At 36.9% G+C, this 21,060-nt stretch overlaps 2 protein-coding genes across 2 annotated transcripts; both read right to left on the bottom strand.

Moving 5' to 3' along the window:
- Positions 1 to 13,980: 13,980 nt before the first annotated feature.
- Positions 13,981 to 15,188, bottom strand: LOC306847447 (homeobox protein Hox-A1a-like; the record flags this gene model as incomplete). Its single annotated transcript, XM_079381399.1, has 2 exons — positions 13,981 to 14,339; positions 14,549 to 15,188. 2 exons carry the CDS (start codon positions 15,186 to 15,188, stop codon positions 13,981 to 13,983), a joined length of 999 nt encoding a protein of 332 aa, XP_079237525.1.
- A 2,339-nt stretch (positions 15,189 to 17,527) lies between these two features.
- LOC306847297 (homeobox protein Hox-A2a-like) lies at positions 17,528 to 19,318 on the bottom strand (the record flags this gene model as incomplete). Its single annotated transcript, XM_079381169.1, has 2 exons — positions 17,528 to 18,491; positions 18,949 to 19,318. The coding sequence occupies 2 exons, from the start codon at positions 19,316 to 19,318 to the stop codon at positions 17,749 to 17,751; spliced, it is 1,113 nt and encodes a 370-aa protein (XP_079237295.1). The 3' UTR covers positions 17,528 to 17,748.
- Between the last annotated feature and the right edge of the window lie 1,742 nt (positions 19,319 to 21,060).

Genomic DNA, 21,060 nt, shown 5'->3' with positions numbered 1-21,060 from the left:
TTAAAAAACGTCGTATTGGTGGGATTAGAATCATTCATTCTCTGTCTAGTTGTGAAAATGCCAGTTTGCCAAAGTGTGAAGTCTTCCTCCTTGATTTGGGTGAGCATCTTTTACTTCTAGGCAATCTGTAGAGCTGTATTAGAAAGGTGAAACGGTTCAAATTAAAGCACCATCTGTTCTAATTCCACCACAAATAGAAAAATAGACCAAATTGGTTGTCAAGGTAACATGCAATCTGCTGGGACAGGTGTAATGGGGCATTCTGACAGAGTGTTCTGGGTTTGTGTGAGGGAGGCAGGTTGTTTTGTATTAGCCATTGTATGTTGATTTGAAAGAATATGCATTTACAGAAATATAGTGATTTGTTTATTGTTTTGAGAAATTATCAATGTTTTTATAAGGCAGTAGTGAAACACAACTGTGTTCCATTTCTTTTGCCTATACGTTCTCATGTTTGTCTGTATGCGCAGAAGTGGCAGGTTACCATAGCAATGCCCTGGCACCGTTCTATCACAGCTGGGATGAGAGCGAGGACTGGGGCCTGACCCCTGAGTGAACCTATGTGATGCCTTCAAAATACAAGCTGGTCACTTCACAGTATGAGCCAACATATGCGTTCCACAGACAAGCCATTATAGACATGTGGGGGAGAGCTGGAATATAAACAGAGACCTTCACACTGGTCTTTTTACAACCTCTGTATGTCCTTGGACTTAAGTCATAGTTTTGGTTTTGTGTGTCAGAAAAGGAAAAAATACATTTAATTGGTGTATATTAGTTGTGTTTTTCATTGCTGTTTATTGTGTGGATTTTTTACTTCAGTCTGAAATGTTATACCTAAATATCTGTGTCATATTCTTGTTATATTATATTACATTGACTTTTTTAAGTTATTGTCCTGTTTTTATAGATTACATGATGCTTTATCATATATTTCACATGATCATCTCTTGCATTTTCTTATGCTTTTGTTCTCTCTCTCTCTCGCACGCACATACACACCTTGAATTTACCTGTATTTCCTTCTGTTCACGTGCAAACACTCACTCTCTCACTCACTCACACACACACACACACACACACACACAGACACACACACATATATAAAAGACAACATCCCGTTGTGTAAGATCAAGGTGTCTACCTCTATGAGGCCAATATGTTGCTTTCAGAAACAACAGATAATATTATGGATGAGAGGATGTGTTTGCTGATGAGAATGAACATGTAGACACATCCGACTTACATGTCTGTTACCACTAGCAGCACTTGACCTGTTTATATGGAGCATACAATACTGATGCTTCATTGACAAAGCACACATGCAAGCATTCAAAGGATCTTTGTTGTTATGATGTATTGTCAACACAAGGGGCAGTAGTGCTGTGCTCTCCTCCAGTCTGTGGTATTTCAGAACAGAATTTGTGAGAAAATATTAACATTGTATCAAATTTAGGTTGTCCTGGTGGTGGTTTGATGTATCATAAACATAACATCTGATGTTCATAATCACATTTTTTAACTTAAAGCCTAGTTTCCTGGTATTGTTAGGTATATAATAGCGGATACAGCCAGTAAACTACACCCCCTGAAAACATATTTTGTATAGCTTATTTTTTTAGCAACTTGTTGGTATATCTGGGGCAGGCTGGAATAAGACAGTATATTGAATAATATTTATTTGTGTATCCAACTTGTTATTTGGCATTGTGTTATCTTTATCAACTGGTATGGTTAGAAGAAAGAAAATAGCCTACAGAAAACAAAATATTTGTTTCAGGTCATGACCCACTGGAGTAATGACCTCTTGTGGTTCGCTGGGCACGCTGGATATCATCTTTACAAAACAGTACCCACATGGACACATGCACACAAACAAAACATCCAAAAACTGGCAAAGCACAACAAAACATTTACATATACTTTGATCAAAAAAGGAAGTGTAAGGGCAACTGTAGCTCCTGGCTGGTTGGCAATCTTTGACATGCAGTCTCTGCATTTCAGTTCATGAATAACAGTAGTCAAGAGCTGTAATATGTCATGCGTGCCTGTTAAACAAGAGAAAGAGAGAGTATGAGAGACAGAGACCGATGATAGAATCTTCCAATTTATTACTGTCACATTTATAGCGTCTTATTCTTAGCACTGAATACTAATATTACTATATGAAAATTAGTAGTAAATGAAAATACTAGAAAATACTGGACAATCCAGCATATTCATGTCTTTCCGTTTTTATAATGGCCTATACTCCTTAAAACCCAGTCAAGTATTTTATATGAGCCGAAACAAGGGTCTCCAAAGTAAAGTAGAGTAAAGAGATATTTTCCGTGTGCTTGAAAACCACATAAATGAATAATCATTCAAAAGACAAAGAGGGGTTGAAATAAGACATGCCCTTAAGGTATCAGACATCACAGCTGCAAACTTGTGGGTCACCAAAATGTACAAAACATATTACCTCCATCTCTGCATTATGTGTGGCTGCAGGGCTTTGAAAAAAAATTCTCATTTGAAACTCTTTCAGAGGTGTGGTGTTGGTTTATAGGAGCATAGTTTAGGAGCTTTCAATCATTAAGATGGTTCCTGGGAGAAAAAATGTAACTCTGTCTCGTGTTGGCCTGTCACACAATATCAGTCTTGAGAACATGAGCTATTTTGTCTTCCTCTAGTACTAAATTAACAATGAAAACTGTGGACCCAGCAGGGAAAACACCCAGAGATAATTTAAGCTAATTTAAACAGATACTTTGCTCCTTTTCCCTTTATAATCATCTGAGGAGCTGTTTTCCCAGCATACCTTCAGCATCATCTAAGATGGGAAAATTTCTGTTTACTATGTAAAGGAAGTAGAATATTTACCGAATACAAATGTTTGACTGTGCCTTGTATATTAATGTATGGATAGTAAATATTATTGGTAAGATGTTGTAATTGGGATGTGAACAAAGGGGAACATTTCTGCTTAAACCTCCTTGTATTAACTACAAAGTGATTGCATTTACCTAATAGGCCCTTTCAGTATGCCATCTCAATCGTGATGTGAACCAGTGACCTAAGGATGATAAAAAATATCCTAACCTAATGGGATCTCAGTCATCTTGGTCAGCCCCCTGAGAGATTGAGAATGGATTAAACCGCTGTTTACGTCGCTAAGCTAACAGGCTAACACCATGCTAATCCCACTAAGCGGCTGTTTATGTAAACGCTCGAGCCGAGGAATCCCTGATGAGGGCTTTATTGACCTAAGGCTCAGACATGTGCTTGCACACCTCCACGCATTTAGATCACTTCACAGTTCCATGGACGTGTCAATGGAGGGATGGACAAATGATCCCAAAGGCACTGAAATGGACACACACACCCTGTCCGTTTCTATAACCCTTATCCACATACAAAAACCTAGAAAAAGAGTTAAAGAGTTAAGTTGACCAGATTTCTGACATGAATATTTACGACATTTGTAGTTCAGGGGTCAAATTATTACTGAAACTTCCAATGTCATTGTATATGTATTTAGGAAAGGGAGGCAATTCAAGCTTTGTGTATTTTGACCATAGTAAATTCACTGTGATACATGTAAAAATACTCAAATATACAGTACAATTAGTCATTAACATGTCAAGACTATTTAGAGTGACTAAAAAAATACTCTCGTTCCCCAGCTAATTATTTTATGTATTTAGTTTGTTTAGTTCAACAATGACATTGCACATTAATAAAACATTTCTGTAAATGAACCAGAATTAGCCAAAGGCTATTTTTCATCTGTAGTCCCTGTACAGAATGCTACAAGTCACTCTGAAAAGAAATATGATTAAAATACATGGAAAAACACATAACACAATCCATAAAGCAATAATAAAAACAATCAAGAGAAATAGAACAAATACAAAACAAATTAAAATAAAAAATACATAACACAATCTAAAACTATCTATCAATAAAATCAATCAAGAGCAATAGAAATGAATACAAACAATAGTAAGACAACCAGCTGATAGAATTGTAATACTGACAAAGCAAAATACTAATTAATAATTTCTTTAACTGAACGCTAAATAATTCATATATATCTAGATCTTTTATAGTTGCTGGAATAGTTTTTTTGTTCCTAGAACGTTTCAAGAATGTTAGTTTATAGTTATGAAAATATAACCTACAAAACACAGAGAACATTCTTTATGAGTTCTTATTTGTGACAGGCAAACAGTCCTTACAATGTTCTGGAAGTTATTCATGTTTTCTCTTTTTATAATAATTTATTATGTACATATATTATTTTGTTGTTCAGATTTATTCATTTAATTTTTTAGCCTAAAAGGATTTTCATTATAAGGTTAGGAATCATCTGAATGTAAGAAAAGAAAAATACTAAACTGTACACTAAACTTGAAGTGTTCTGTTTGCATGGTAATGATTGTCGGCTGGCGATGACTTCAGCGCGATTTCAAAACAATTTGTGCATTCACAGTTTGCTAACAATTTGCTATTTAATCCAAATGATAAAATATTGTGTATCCTCTAAATAATTATTGCATTTATATAATGTGGTAGAAGTAAAGGGGGAAAAAATCATATTTTATTGTAACTGTGTGGCTAGGTGGTTTGCAGATTGATTGAAAGATAGCCGTCATCCTCAAAGAACTTCAAACACAACATCATTTTTATAGGTTTTGAATATCTTGTGTTCACTGATGTTAATTTTTTTTAGCCATTTAATGAGATTACGCAAAGTGTACGAAGATTAGATGTGCTTGTTTTTTTCAGTAGGCTGTAGGCTAATATATATTCCACATATAGCCTACTGTTTAGCTTTGAATGCTGTTTTAAATGCATATCAAAACACAGGGACATTTCAGAAGACAACTTGCTCTAGCTTTACTTCACTTAACTAGGCACACAATAAAAACAAATGATTACAGGGAGAAAAGGTTTAAAAACTCAAACATGTAGATCTGTAACATACAAAAGTATATTTTCAGTTCAAGATCATGATTGCATTCCCTCTGTGTTATTCCACATGGTATTCTTCTTTTGTATTTAAGCAGAAATATAATAGACTGTCCTAAAAATAATCTCCACTGATTAATATACTAATCAAACAAATCATCTATTCTGAGAAATGCATTTGTATGTAATATTGTTTAAACTGTACTTAATTTTATTTTATTTTTTTACCTCCTTCAAATAATTTGACTCTGTGCAGCCAGCTGCCATTTGGCTATTGGCGCTTGTGTCTTTAGCCTCTCCCTGTCCTGTCTCAGTATTGCCGTGACTGCGTTAAGTTCCTGTCAGGATATTGGCTTACAGAGTGTTTAGCATGCACGCTGGGGTCTGGTGTCTGAGCGACCAAAATGCCAGTCTATAGATCATGAGAGGACTAAAGATCACATCAGCGGCCACACAGACACATGGGTGACACGTCACGCTCCGGTGGAATGATGCCTGCCAGCGTCCGGCAGTGATGGTTAGGGTAAAGACAGCTCTGTCATTAAATGCTGGCTTGTACTGGGAATAACTTAGTCGCTGTTGCACAAATTATAATGTGGGGAGATAATAGTGCACAGGTGTGAGCCTAAAAGCCCAAAGAGGTCAGGATCTGCATATATACCTAGGCTGCCTATGCAAAGTATCCTAGGCCTACTGAGGCTTTCTGGTCCAGCACTAAACAAAATAGCAGAAATGCATTTCTGGTCTACTCATCCTCATGAGCTATTTGTCTGTAGGATTAAATGGCACAACACTAGGCTCAATCCATAGTTTAGCATAAGTGGCAAGACGAAGGGATTGCCAGAAGGATAACTTCATATGGACCCTTTTGACAGACTACGATGATACAATTTCAAAGTTATAAACATCGTAAATCTTGAAAAATGTTCTTATGTTTTTATTCACAAACATTTTTATGTACATTTATAACACTATACTTTGTGTTTTCTTGCCTTGGAATTCAATAACATAAAACTAGTTAATGCTGCTGTGAGTGTTTTTTGATACAAAAGCTGAGAGAGTGACAGCAAACTTGACTTCCATCTCTCTTTTGATCAACATATTCAATCTCTCAAAATTTTCTTCTCTTTTGAAAATCCATAGACTGCTATTGTACTTTTTTCTTTTGGCTTTTGGGGCAAATGAGAATGCAAAATTGCAGCAGTAGAAGTTATAGAAGTGACATAAACAACTGTGATGACTTCCGCTTATGAAAGCTGGAAATGTGAAAAGTTCCTTTGTCAGTAGACATATTTTGAGGACCATGACCGTCCATAAACCGAAACGTCACAAGCTATTACTACCACAAATACAGAGATATTAGAAGATTTAAAAGGATAGTTCACCCAAAATGGAAAATTATGTAATCATTTACTCACCCTCATGTTGTTTCAAACCTGTATGACTTTATTTTTATGTTGAATGCAAAACAGATTTTGAAAAATATCTCAGGGATATTTTTCCATACAATGACAATCTGTGGGGTCCGGTGATGTTTGACTTTCCATTGCATGACAAAATAATCTGTGCTCTACAGAAAATAAAAATCATACAGGATTTGAAAGACATGATGGTGAGTAAAATGTGACAAAATTAGCATTTTTGGGGGGGTGAACTGTCCCTTTAAGAATACCTCTGTTTATCCTATTATCTATTTGTCTATAGCTAAACCTGCAATACTTAACTAGTTTAATTTCTCTAGCATCCTCCAAGTCTACATCAGCACCTGGTGATGATTCAGCTCAGTAACATGTCCACCATATCCAAGTCATCCAGTCAACCATGAACACCTATTGCCTTGTGGGAGATGTAGTTTGCATTTCAGTCCAGTCTCATGCAGGTGTGTGTCAGGTGTGATTTGGCTTTGCCTAGAGGGGACAGACAATAATTACTCTTGCATAGCTTCACTGTAAGTGTCTGACAACTTGTCTATCTTTGCCTTTTTCTTTTTTTTATATATAAATTACATTTAGTGTGAGAGTGAGTAGGTGTGTGAAAAAGCATGATGTTTCAGTTCATAAACATAGCTGAGTGTCATACCCACCCCAGGCTGCACTTTCATTCTTTTGAGAACAAGAATATCATTATTACTCAGACACTGACAGTATGACTATTGTAGGGATTAACAGGAAGCAAAGAAGCTGATTTTGAAAACCCTGATGTACAAATGATAACAAGCACATGCTTCTAGCCCTACAGTCATCTTTGTCACTGAAGACTGTACCTTAATGTGTGCATAAATGTGTGCATAAATGTATATGTATATATATATATATATATATATATATATACATACATATACATTTATGTATGTGTGTGTATGTAAGTGTATATATATATATATATATATATATATATATATGCACACACACACACACACACACATACATAAATATGTGTACATAAAAAACAGTGGCGAGAATATTGTCAAGTCTTAGAGCAGGACTCTTGAAAAAGTTTCTTAAATAGACTGATTACATTAAATCTTGTGATAGCTGAAATCTCCATATGTCCTTCCTTAGATATCCGACAACTCCAAAAAAAACAAAAAACAACAACATCAATTTGTCAGACAGACGGCAAATTGCACCAAATCCACATAGACAATGTTTAAATGGTAGGCCTGTCAAAAGGCATGTGAGCATCATTTTTCATTTGGATCTTGTGTATGTATGCTTTGTATATGTGCGTGAATGCTTTGCAAGGGAGGAGGACTATTTCCTCAGGGCTAATTGGTGCAGGTGAGCTGAACTTGAAACAGAATCGGTTTTATCTGATGAACTACGCTTTTGCTTGTAGGGAAAAACTGACTGTGGAAATGTTCCCCACTTCTCATAACCTGTCTTTTCTCTCTACTTCTGTTTTTGTACTCAAGGGCATTTTCACATGACCAGTATCAGTAGTTTTTTGCACACTGTAATAATACAATTAGATATAGAAAACTGAAAATACATAAGCACACACAAAAACACAAGGACCTAAACCATTTTGAACAGGAATTATATAAAAAATATTGTTATATTATATTATATTTTTAAAATGTATTAACATATTATAAAAAAGTTGGGTCACACTTTAGAATAGGTAACATGTGTTAACTATTAACTATGACTTTTCCATCAATAAATTCTTAATTTGCTGCTTATTAATAGTTGGTACTTGTTAAGTTTAGGTATTGGGTAGGATTAGGGATGTAGAATAAGGCATTAATATGTGCTTAATTAGCACTAATACATGGCTAATATTCTAGTAATATGCATGCTAATAAGCAACTAATAGATGTAACCGGAAAATAAAGTGTTATCAAGTTGCTTATGCAGGTGCTTTGACTGGAGCTTTTATCCAAATTTATTTTTTTAATTTTCCATAATATTATGAAGATTTAGCACTATAATTTGCTGGAGCTCCTTAAAACATATTTGAGATCTTTGCAGCATTTTGACTTCAAAAGTTGTATATATGTCAGGAGGCTGTACTGTAAAAAACTAAAAAAATAAAGATTAGTAACACTTTAGTATAGGGACCAATTCTCACTAGTAACTAGTTGCTTATTAGCATGAATATCACTAGCATATTGGCTGTTCATTGATACTTATAAAGCATTTATTCTGCATGAGCATATTCTAAAATCCTATCCAATACCTAAACTTAATAACTATCTAATTAATTATTAATGAGCAGCTAATTAGGAGTTTATTGAGGCAAAATTCATAGTTAATAATTAGTTAATAGTGAGAACTGGACCTTAAGATAAAGTGTGACCAAATGATTTTTCAAAATTAAAAAATGTTTTACAAGAAAATACTATTTCAGTCAGTCTTTGTAAGCAAAATTGTTTAATTAAATGTGACGTGTCGTGTCTTTGCAATTGTGAAATTATTAGCAATTTCTTAATTTGTATGATTTTTTTTTATCTGTAATTCAAATTAGCCTGTCAGTTCACTATTACCCTCAAAATGTTGCCCTATACAGCCATTCCTATGCCATGCATCTATGGAGCATCAGAAAAGTTTATTATTAAATGCATGATTAGATTGACCCTTCAGATAAAAAATATTCTATAATTAATATATATTAGTTTGTGTGTATGTGCGCATTTGTTTCCCTCATGTGAATGGTTGTGTCCTTATATGCATACAGTATAATCCGAGGTGCAATATCAGTGTGATATTGTGGTTCCAGTCATTTCTATCAAGTAGTGGCATTCAAATCAGTTAAGTTGTAGTGAGACATTCTGGGAGGTGTTGACAGACCGCACAAAAAGAGCATGCTAAAATGTTCAGTCCATCTCCACGGTTACCCGATCTCCTGCACAGACGGGAGGTGCCTCATTGGCTGCCAGGCTGGGGTCACTGTGAGGTTAAGACAGTGTGATGGATGGACCTCTCTCTTTCTGTCCTTTTTACTCTATCTGCCTCTCTCTACCCCCCATTTCTTCCTTTTTTCTATCTGATGCTCGCTTGAACACCCATCTATAATGTTCTTCTTATATCAGCTTTTTTGCTTTTATAAATTTAACATAAAAAAATACAGGCTTTATGTATGACAATGAGAGTAAAATTCTGTGTATATTGTGTTTGTGTTATTACAGTACAGTTCCTTTTACTGAAAGGAGGGGTTTACTACATAATCACAAGAACACAGAAAGCTGTGTTGAAGCTTCACACTAAAGTGAAAGTCCTTTTATAACCTGAGACAACACGTCTCATCTTATAAAAGTACAATTGCAGCTAATACGTAACACATTCCTTTTCAGCTTTCTACATGTATGGCAGTTCCATCTTTAGCTGTTTAAGGATGGACATTTGGAAATGTTTTCGTATGTTAGTGTTTTTGTCAACACAGGAAATCTCTGAAATTTAAGTAGCATGAGCATCATTCAAGCATGTAATCCCTGTAAAACAACTAAAATCATTTAAGAGACGTCATGCTTGAAAAATATTTTCATGAATTGCAGTCCAGAGCATTTTTTTAGTTATGTTATATGAAAAAACAATATTCTTTCAGAAAGAGTTTGATCTTTGAAGAAAGTATGTTTTTGCTTTATATGTGTTGCCAAGTTTGTATCCGAGTGTATCTCTGTGTGTGTTATGCTTAATACTCTTTCCAAAGCATTAGTTTTTTTTGCTCACCTGTTTTTTTTCTGAGGCTTTGTGTTATGTTATTATGGTTACTCAAAGCAAGGCCACAAGAAAATGAAAGCGTTTTGTGTTGATTCTTCATTTTTGCCTACTTTAACCAGTTACCAGTCAAACTGTATTCTTCTGGTTTGGATTCAGCCATATTCTTTTGCAGAGTGAGTGAGGTTTTTAATTTATACTTTTCATTAAAACAGGAGAGCATAACTGAGTGAAACTAAAACTTTTAATAAGAAGAAGACTGAATATAGACAAAAATTATAGCACATTTTTTAGGTTGCTTTACAAAATAATGAATTGTAAGATCAGTCCGATGTGGGATGGGATGTGTGTGTGGAAATTAATTATTGTTAGACATTTGTTTTAACATCAAAATTGCAACACATTTTTTCCTCTTGTACTCTCTGTCTCTCACACACAATCCAAAGTGACCATGCAGGTCACCTTCAGCAACCTGCCTAAACACAGACAAAGAAAATAATTGAAGGAAATTTGTGAAATTAAATGGGTCAATATTTGATGTAAATGTGTTGGTCAGTCATCCATAAAATCTAATCATTCATAGTAATATTCATATACTTTAATAATAAATGATTTAAATGTAGACTAATACTTTCAGATTCACATGTTAAAATGACTACATGACTGAACTCCTGACTCATTTGACATGAAATGACTCTTATTCCAATTATCTCTGTCAAAAGCAATAAATTAATAAATAAATTAAAATAAAAATTATGCATTTTTCTTCCTATTCTAAATGACCTTCAGACATCTATCATTAATTTGTGTTGATGCCTGAGTGCCTATATGTTCAATTAAGCCATTTTATAGGGAATTGCGTTTCTTATATATAAACAGCAGTGAATTAAATTATTTTTTGTTTTAAATGTATAAAACTTCTCACTCAGTGTGAAAATCTTGTACACAATAATCTCAGGGCTCAGTGGCCATTCAGTGACCCCGGGGGTTTTCTTTCGAGGGTCAGGTCAATGCAAAGTCGCATCTCTCCTGGATTTCGACAACAATTAATCTGTCAATGAATATTTGCTGGAAGAATACAATTTACAACAATAATATCATTTTTACAACGATAGAAACATCTTTATTATTGTTGTTGTTTTGGAATAATTAATAATAAGTTCTGTTTTGTATTTGTAGCGTATTCTATTTTCATGAACGCTCATTTCGTTAATTTGCTCTCTTAATTTCTTGCTTAAAACCTGAATGTTTAATGAAGTTTGATTGTCAAGAGCTTCAATATATTTTTTTTAATCCCTGATCATTCTTTCAGTTACTCAATGAATAAACAAATGTGTCACTTCAGTAATTATAATAATAGTAGATCCTGTCTCCCTTTTATAGAAATGTAAATATATATATATATATATATATACATATATATATATATATATACATATATATATATATATATACATATATATATATATATATACATATATATATATATATATACATATATATATATATATATATATATATATATATATATATATATATATATATATATATATACTCACTGTATAACGAACATGTAATTTCTTAACATTTATTTAACGTTTTTTGCTTTATTGTTTTTGTTTTTGGCGTAGGCCTACCTAAACTGCAAAGAATATGCATTTATGTTTTCACAGTCACGAGTCCTCCTGTTGAAATCTTGTTAGAGACGGAACAGGCTGACATTCAAATCTCAGAATGGAAATTTTAGATTGATTTGCGTTTATCTCTTCTAATTATTTCTTATGTTTACTTATTATTTAAATAATTAGATACATTTTTGTCTAATGCTTTTGTTACTCTTTTTTGTTTTTTGATAAAAATGTAGATAATTTGATCGAGTTCTGAACTTTTCTGCAATGGTTACTCAATGCAATAATAAATATATTATTAGGCGTATTATTAAATTCATACAAATGGCATAGAGGGCCTTCTTTTGCGTTGAATTTTTTTTTCGTCACTTCAGCATGAGGACAAATCGATGGTGCACGGCATTTTCAGTGAGTTCACAGGTGTGCCCATGCCCGGAAATGTAGAGAAAAATCTTACTCATAAATTTAAAGGAAAGTTGTCTTTCCTTTGATATAATTAATCCGAATATCTAAACTGATTTCATTGCATTGTTTTAGAAATGACATTAACACGATTATCGTTTTGAACATCCACAAACAAACACACGTCGCGCCTTAGGAAGAAGAACTTACGCACCAAGGAGACCAGGAGATATTTAGGCTCCATGCAGACTCACACGCAACCCTCATGTTCAGGTGGATTTAAGGTAAAGGTGAAGCTCAAACAAGACCGCTGTGAGGGTAGAGAAAATGGCGCGCTCTCTGTACACAAGGAAGTATTTTTTTTTAATTAACTCAAAGAAAGATATTAGTTTTTAAAAGACAGCATGCCAGTGGATCTTAGAAAATATTTTCTGTGCTCTATGGGCAACTGTTTGGTCATGCCTTTATAGCTGTATTTGAGAGTGTGTGAATGAGAGAGAGAGAGAGAGAGAGAGAGAGGGAGGGTGGGAGGAGGAATTGACAAGATATCTGAGGTCTACTTGAACGTGATGTTTGGCTTTCAGCTCTGTTATTCAGACTTTCTGCTCGTTATTTTGCTCTGTTACTGCCTCACTCGGCACTCTGTACGCAAAACTGATAGGTTGTGATATGAGGAATCAGACATGCATCTGATAGGTTGTGATATGAGGAATCAGACATGAATCAACACAATGGGGTCAGACAGACCCATTCTTGTCGATAGTTGAGATGATTTAATCGATGTTCTCTCTTTTTTTCTTGTCCTCCGTCTCCTTGGATAAACTAGCAGGTCAATAGGGGTGTCATCACGAATGACGGTGACAGCATTGCGCATCCTCTTTCGTGGATAAACATGCTTACCATGTGCCAATATAGCTTCGTCCCTGAGGAAGACACCACGCGCGGATGCATATTTCAGTTAAAGAGCCAGAGAGCAAGTTATCTGTGGATTGAGACTATGCAAACAATCAAATCGATACATCAAACAAAACAGTACAGGCAACAAAAAACAAACAAACAAAACACTCTTTGCACACATGTACCTAATACATGTGTGTACATACATATCTTGTAGATTATTTAAAGTTACCAGATAGTCAGAAATATTTTGACAGTCCTATACCAGGCATTGGCACCATCACGAATAAAACACCAGTATTCAAATAAATTCTAATTAAGTAACATTTTATTCACACATTTAATTCACCCGTATCTTGATCGTTTTCTAAAGCATGTTTCTAAAGGAGACTTGAGTCTTTATCTTTGACTGATAAAACTCAGTACGATGACAACTTTGAAGAGTTGCGCATCATGTTGCAGAACTCACAACACATACACAACATCAGGGTTAGCACTATGCACGGTCCAGAAAAGTTGTCAGTGTGTTGAAAAAAGCTTTGGCGAAACGTACAACTGATTCGTCTCTCTTAATAATACATCTCTTAAATATATTGCACTACTGCCTTTGGTTCTTGAGGTAGGTATTTTGACAAGAGGTGCAAGTCCGACCAAAGACTTGTAAAAGTGCAGCATTTGTTATTACTGTGCATGAAAATGCACAAGAAACTTGTTATTTCTAGGTGCTTGACACGGTGCCCTAAGACAATTAACAGTCATTTCAAAATAACACAAAGTAGCACAGGTAAATACGGAGTGGTCAAAATCTCTAAGTTGTGCACTGGTCTCTGTATGACACTGATGTTACATGATGATTTTGACAATAACCTTAACACGAGAGTCACTAACAGTAGGCTACTGCAATATCATTAACAGGTTGGCAGAACAAACGTGAGAGCCTTTTAATTCGAGGTGTGGGCATCAGCAGTCGGGGAAGGGGAAGAGGGAGAAGGAGTGGGTGGTGCGGAGAGCGACTTTTCGGATGCATCCTCCTGTTTTTCGAGACCATCCTTCGTCTCGGACTGAGATTTGGGCAAAAGACCTTCCTTTTCTCGCTTCTTCTGCTTCATACGACGATTTTGGAACCAAATCTTCACCTGAGTCTCGTTTAATTGGAGCGCAGCCGCGATCTCCACCCGCCTTGCACGAGTCAAGTACTTATTGAAATGAAACTCCTTTTCTAGCTCTGTCAGCTGTTTTGTAGTAAAATTGGTGCGTACAGTGTTTGGCTGCCCACCAAATCCATACTCTCCAGCTTTCCCTGAAGAGAGACGATAAATAGATGAATAAATGAGAGTGTGCATGCATAATCTTGTCTTAATTATATAACACCGGTTTTCCAGAATGTTACACAACCAGGGTGTTCGCAAAGCAATAGCCTATTAAGTCAGTACTCGTTTTCTTTTTCCTTCGTAACATGCATACTGTATCCTGAAAACAAAATCATGTGAACGTTCTCTAGCCACTCACCTGTTTTCGGCGGGTTCCGTTTAACCTTCATCCAGTCAAATGTCTGCCCTGTTGACACGCCATCTGATAGAGGTGAACAACATGCGTCGTGATGAGCCACATGCAGAGGGGATAGCGGATTTGAGCTGCCCGCCACAAACGTTAGGTTTGACTGATCCGAACTATTACCATATGTGGCTGATGCATACTGGAACTGGCCATGGAGGTGAACGTTTCCGCTGCTATAACCATGGCGATGGTGACGGTGCTGCACAACCGTGGAGGAAATATTTCCAGAGTAAACTAGCGGGCCGCACTGGGGAAAGCTCACAGATGAGTCCACATCCTGATTTAGGGCATAGTGATTGTATCCGGCACAAAAACTTTGAGTCCCGTAACTTGGATGGGCGCTGTAGGTGATTGACAGAGTCCCGGGGGACTGGTACGAGCCGGCTTGGTGTGGCTGAGGGTTAATTGCGTTTTGGGATGATCTACTGGACATGTACCTCTCATCCCCACCGCAGCTATTTACCCTGACAGCACACGATGACTGAAATGTTGAAAGTCCGTGGTCGCCATGAAACGCTCTGACTGAGCACGAGCCCCCGCCACCTGCATCTCCACCACCACTTATGGCCGAGAAATCTAGGAATGTGCTCATTGTGGCATCTTGCTGGGCGTCTTTGCGCGTGGCTGCCACACTGACAGATCTTTGGGCCCAGAAACAGATTAACGTCGCACCACTCACCCGGGGTTGAGCCGAGCCACCCTTCTGCCTCCTTCAATCAGTCGTGGATTGGGGGGTGTCCGCGCGCTAGTGATATGAATGACCAGTGACAGTCACGTGGGCTGGGTCAGCCAGTGATCAGTTGTTCTGTCTCATCTTGATCTTAAGTGGCCTTGCACTGACAGGTTGTCGTTAAAGACCAGGCTTATGTAAATGCCGACCTCTTGTCGATCAACGTGACGTAGGCCCACCTTATCCCCCATTGAAAGGATGGATTCGCTGGCAGAGGAGCAAGGAGGGACGTTGTTTCACAGACAGCGTCCAGGCAGCAACATATCGGTGTGGGGAAATATGTTGAAGAAATGCGTCAGGTAAGATGAGCTCCAAACAGGGGAATAATATAAAGTGAATGTATTTTTATCTCCTTTTGGGTTATTGTATTTTGAGTTAGTTGCGCTGCTTTGTGAGGTTGCTATGCAGTCATCAGCTTTAGTCAACTTGGCCTTGTGTATAAAAATGGTAAACTGGTAATAAAACTGATTGTATTTCATTAGCTTATCTTTTCATTAGGATGGTTTTGTTATTTGATAAGGCTGAGTCTTATTTGATAAAAAGCCTGCATAGCCCACTGTATATTTATTGCTTTAGCCTAAGCAATTTTTGTGTAAAATCCATGTAAATTTTATGCAAACATCCTGAAAAAAAAAACTTTTGTCACATATTCCTTAATAAACAATTGCTTGTTTTGCTGAATGATGTTTTTTGATCAGTGATCACAAAGTGATCAGTTATCACATGAAAGTGTATTCCTATCCCCTAGTTGGGCAGGGGGGACGTGCGCCCCCTCTGGATGAAAGGGAGATTTTTTTAAGAGATGTCCAATGTTATTTTTTGTCCTCAAAATGGCGCTTTCCACAAGCTTCTGACGGCCTAGTATTTCTCATCCTCTCTTCTTAACACATCGTTTTCAAACATGGTCCCTGACAATCAAGGCAAGGAAAAATAACAGCTGTTGTAATGCACTTACTGTTTGTTTATTGCGGCTGTTCTTCATCTTGTAGCGAGCCAGAGTGTTAACATAGTACAAATTAGAACCTTAAAACAATGCATTTAAGCGAAAATACGACTACGAATCAGTCATTTGAGGTTTAGAAAGTAGAACCAACTAAATCTTGCATAGCTTTTCAGCCACATTCACAGGCAATATTCGGGGAAGATGTATAGGAAGTGTGGGTGAGAAATATATGAACAAAAATATGACTTTGTCATTACGATTTTGCTATTTTATTAATATTATAAATATTTTTAAAAAGTTTTTTTTTATGTAGGGTTCATAAACCATTTCTATCACATTATTTCGGTCAGGCTAGAAGGACAAGAAAAAAACTTAAAAGAGACAAAGACAAATAGCGTATGCCACGCGCAATGAAATATGTAGTTTATGCGTCTTTTGTGTAATCCTAATGCCGTGTGTTAAAACGCCAATAAAAATGAATTATTATCCGTCCACGTGGGTTGTGCTTCGGGATCCAAAGTCTTCTTAATGATAAACAGTGAGTGAAAACACTTATTTGGGCAGACTTTTCTCAGGCAGTGATTGTCTTGGTGCTGTCAACTTGCCTGAAAGACTTTGATTTATGAGTTCGTTATGGAAAGAAACATCCTCGGCATTTCCCCACGCGGAGCGGAGAAAAGAGTCTGAGACAAAGAGCCCAGCTCTGCAGAGCTAAGAAGCCATATTTTAACACGGTTTTGTCATTTAAATTGTGACTTTAAATTAAAGATTTGAAAAGTGTACACGTTAATATGTAGGCCTATAATATCAAATATAGTAGGAGTAATTATACAGTTTGTTCATTTGCATCGTGCAAAATGGGCAACAACATAGCCTACTATTTCATAAGTAATTATTTCTTAGTGCACATTAATTCAGAAGTTTAAATAAATATTTAAAATGTTTTAACTGATTTCTCCATGTCATCTAATAATGTTTCAGCATGGAAATCACACATGTGAGGAACGTAAAATGTGAAATTATCAAATCAATGTACATTTAGCACACATTTGTATGACTTCTGCAAAGAACACTGCAGTAGACGTGAATCTAATAGTACATTTAATTTGGTCATTATTTATTTATATTGAAGTGTTATGACTGGTATAATGGATTTATATTTCGTAGCGACTAAGCATGTGTAGCTATACTTAGAAATAATAGGTTGTTGCAAATGCTGTTGATTTGAGAACAGAATATTGTCTTGACATTTGTATTTACAAAGTATGTTTATTTTTACAGAAATAAGCAGCACTCGATACAGAAATAAAAATAATCTAAACTAATTCTTCCGTTATGAATGCATTAGGCCTATGCATTATGTATTACGAAATACAGGGCACAGGGCTTATATAGCTTACCTTCGATATGTTATCATAATCGCGTCAGTTACACGCATATTGCAAACAAAAAATAATTTAAAACTCCTGATTTATCCTTTCATTTGTTCACTGATCCACTTAGATAGTCAGTAGTTTGCATTAAATAAGCCGTAGTCAGAGAATCCGTAAAGAAATCAAAGTCTGTTGAAACATCATCTGTGCTTTCCAGAGACTTGTACAGCAATGGCGAAGCTGCATCAGACAGACACGAGTCGGTGGAAAAAAAGTCCTGCACAGACATGTCCATAACATGCGGGGAATCGCAATGGTCCGGACTGGCACATCGGTTGCATATTATTGTCCCCTTGCCCAGAGCATTAGGTGACTGACTGGAAACATCTTTTAGACGTCTTTCCATAAAGCTGTTAGAAAACATTTCAAAAGTTTGCATGTCGTTATCATTACAGGACTGCCCAGAGAGGTTTGACAGGTCGTTTTGAAAAATATTCGACTCTCCATCTTCAACGCCCAATCTGCCATGACTGAGGCCACAAATGGAAGCGTCCTCGTCGCTCTGTGCACCACTATCCTCTCCGACAATTGTCTTGCTTAGCTCCCCGTGGATGTTTTTAGTCTGGGTCTTGCGTTTGTGTTTCATCCGTCGGTTCTGGAACCATACTTTGACCTGGCGTTCCGTAAGGTCGAGCAGCGCGGCTATTTCCACACGGCGAGGTCGGCAAAGGTATTTGTTGTAGTGGAATTCTTTCTCCAGCTCTAAAAGCTGTGTGTTCGTGTATGCTGTTCTCAGGCGGCGCGAACCTCCTCCACTAGACAAACCGCCCTCGGGAAGCTCGGGTGAGCCTGAAAAAAAAATAGTCCACAAAGGAACACACGAGCACTTGTTATGTTGCTTAGTCAAACATACGACTTAGGAGCATGACAATATTTGTCTATCGCAACGTTAATGTAATCTTAACTTTAAATTGCGATAACACAAACTGATGAACTAAAAAGTAGTAAGAAAAAAAACTGTAGACTGCGAACAGAATCACCGTGTGTGATACCGACTACCGTCTTCTAATGAATGCTTGAGTGGCTCCTTCCGCCACAAGAGTAATCTATCATTCTCCGTTACACGTCAGACACCAGAATTTGAATTAAGCTACAGAGTCAACAAAAATTACAGAAGTGGTAAATGAGAATAATATGAGGTAAATATCGTGGATGCAGATGTACGGCGATGCTCATATTTTCTGTCAGACCTTTAATGACCTTAATTCTTCCCATCTCTCTTCGCTTAGGTTTTCCTAAAACTCACCTTTTGGAGAGAAGCAAATGACTCCCGCTGTAGGAGTCAAGAAGCCGGTCTGGGTGAGAGGGCAGTATCTCTTGTTAGTCTTCTTTTCGCGCATCCACGGGTATGCCTGGGTCAGAGATTTGGCGTGTAGTGGGCTTCCCCCATCTACGCTGTGCCGGGGCCCTGCATGGCGTGGCTGAATCCCGAAACTCAAGCTTGGGATGGTGTGCCCGAAAGGAGGTAGGATAAGAGGGTGAGGGTTCGCGAGCGCTGAGCTTTTGATTGATGACTTCTGAAATGAGTCGTCAACAGGGGGGAAAGAAGTAAGGCACTCCGCGAGCGATGGCCGACTATTGATGAAACCCGTCTCACGCTCAAACTCGTAATTCATTGTAAACCTGTTGTCTCAGGCCCAAGAGCGCGGTTAGGCAAAGTTTGGCTTCGTTGAAGTTTACGAGTTTTCGCTCTCAATTAAAATAAGCAGGCTATGTGGAGAAAAAAAAGACATTCAAATAATTGTGTAATATGCCCGTGTGTACCGCTTATATTGACAATATTTATTCAAAAGGAGACCTGGTTGAAATTGGACGGAAAAGACGTGTCACATGATTACCTTTACCCAATGGCAGTTTGGGGTTTATTCAAGAGGATTCAGGTTGAAAGATCGATCCGTAGAACTTATCAGGGAGCTCACTGCTGTTATGTGGGCTACATCGGAGTCATTGTGTTCGCTAAAGGCAAGGGCCCTGAAGCTTCATTGTCAATCTCAAAACCGGCGGCTGGTGCATATAAGAATTAGAACCTCCCTTTTGCCCCTGCTGCACAGGCACGTGCATTCTCTCTGTGTAATGGTTTCATAAATAGTGTGAGGGAATCAGTCTTGCTTCAGTAGCCTATTTGCCAAATAAGTTAGCCTGCTACTGACAGAGAAGTTTTTTTTTTTTTTTAAGTGCATCTCATTTTGACTTGAAAAGACAGCTGTTTCAGCCTAGCCCCTCGTACCATTAACATGGCACATAAATACATCGCAATCACATATCCCCTCCCCCACACGCAAATCTATTGACGTAACTTTCCGCCTATCGATTTGTAAGATACACGGGTTAGACAAAAACCTACAGCTCCATAAAACAAATCCACTTACAGAACATTTTGTAAGGTCATCAACGATGGTAGATAATCGCACTGAAAGATATCATAAAATGCATTATTATTCTATTAAGCTCTATTATTTATTTATTTTTTTTTTTTACAAAATAACGCGCAAGATAAAATGCAAATTCGAAGTCTGCTATATTTAACTATAAGGATACACTCTCGCTCGCTCTCTCTTTGATAGGGACCTACATCGTTCTCTAAATATTTGAAGTAAAAGGCTTCCTGATACCAGATGTTTTCAACTGGAAGCTTCCGAGCATACCCGCAATGTTTGAACAGTGAAGATTAGAGTAAGTACTAAAAACCTTAATATCACATAAAACGTCACCTGTGCTCTATCTCGTTAATATGACACAACACTTTACCTCTACTCTAGCTTGTTTCCTAATCTAACTTCTAAACCTGGCATTGTGATGTCTACTAGCCTATATGTTTCTGGCTCTGCGACAAATTGCTTAATGATGTTTCAGTTGGTAAGTCGCTTTGCTTAAATCAGTGAATGTAAAATGTAAACATAAGTTAAGTTATTGTTTAAACGAAACAATTTGCGTTCAAGATCTTTTGGATTATGGTTAAAATAAAAGTTTTTTTTTTTTTTTTACATTTTGTTTCATTCTACACAGGGAGGGGATTTTTTTTTTATACTAACATTTTGGAAGTTTTTTTTTATTTTTTTGCCGGACTGTTTAAACGTAGCTATAAGGGAAACTAGTATTTCGGTCGTTTGTAGTTTCAGTGCTTATATACTAAACAAAGAGTTCTAGAAGCATGCACGCTATCAATCTTACTTGCCAAAAGGTCTGACAGCCTCATGCCCCCACAACACATTTAAACCTTCTAACTCTACGAGGAACAAATCCTGGTAGAACGAGCTGGAAAAAGCTCCATTAGAGAGATTTGTCCGTTTCTCTCGCTCATAAACAGACTAAAAGTGACCTGCATTTTCAGATTTACATACAAGGGCCAGTAATTTGC

Source organism: Barbus barbus, assembly GCF_936440315.1.
Source record: "Barbus barbus genome assembly, chromosome: 27".
NCBI classification, from domain to species: Eukaryota; Metazoa; Chordata; class Actinopteri; order Cypriniformes; family Cyprinidae; genus Barbus; species Barbus barbus.
The sequence above is the reverse complement of the archived record's forward strand: the minus strand, read 5'-3'. Positions and strand labels throughout refer to the sequence as shown.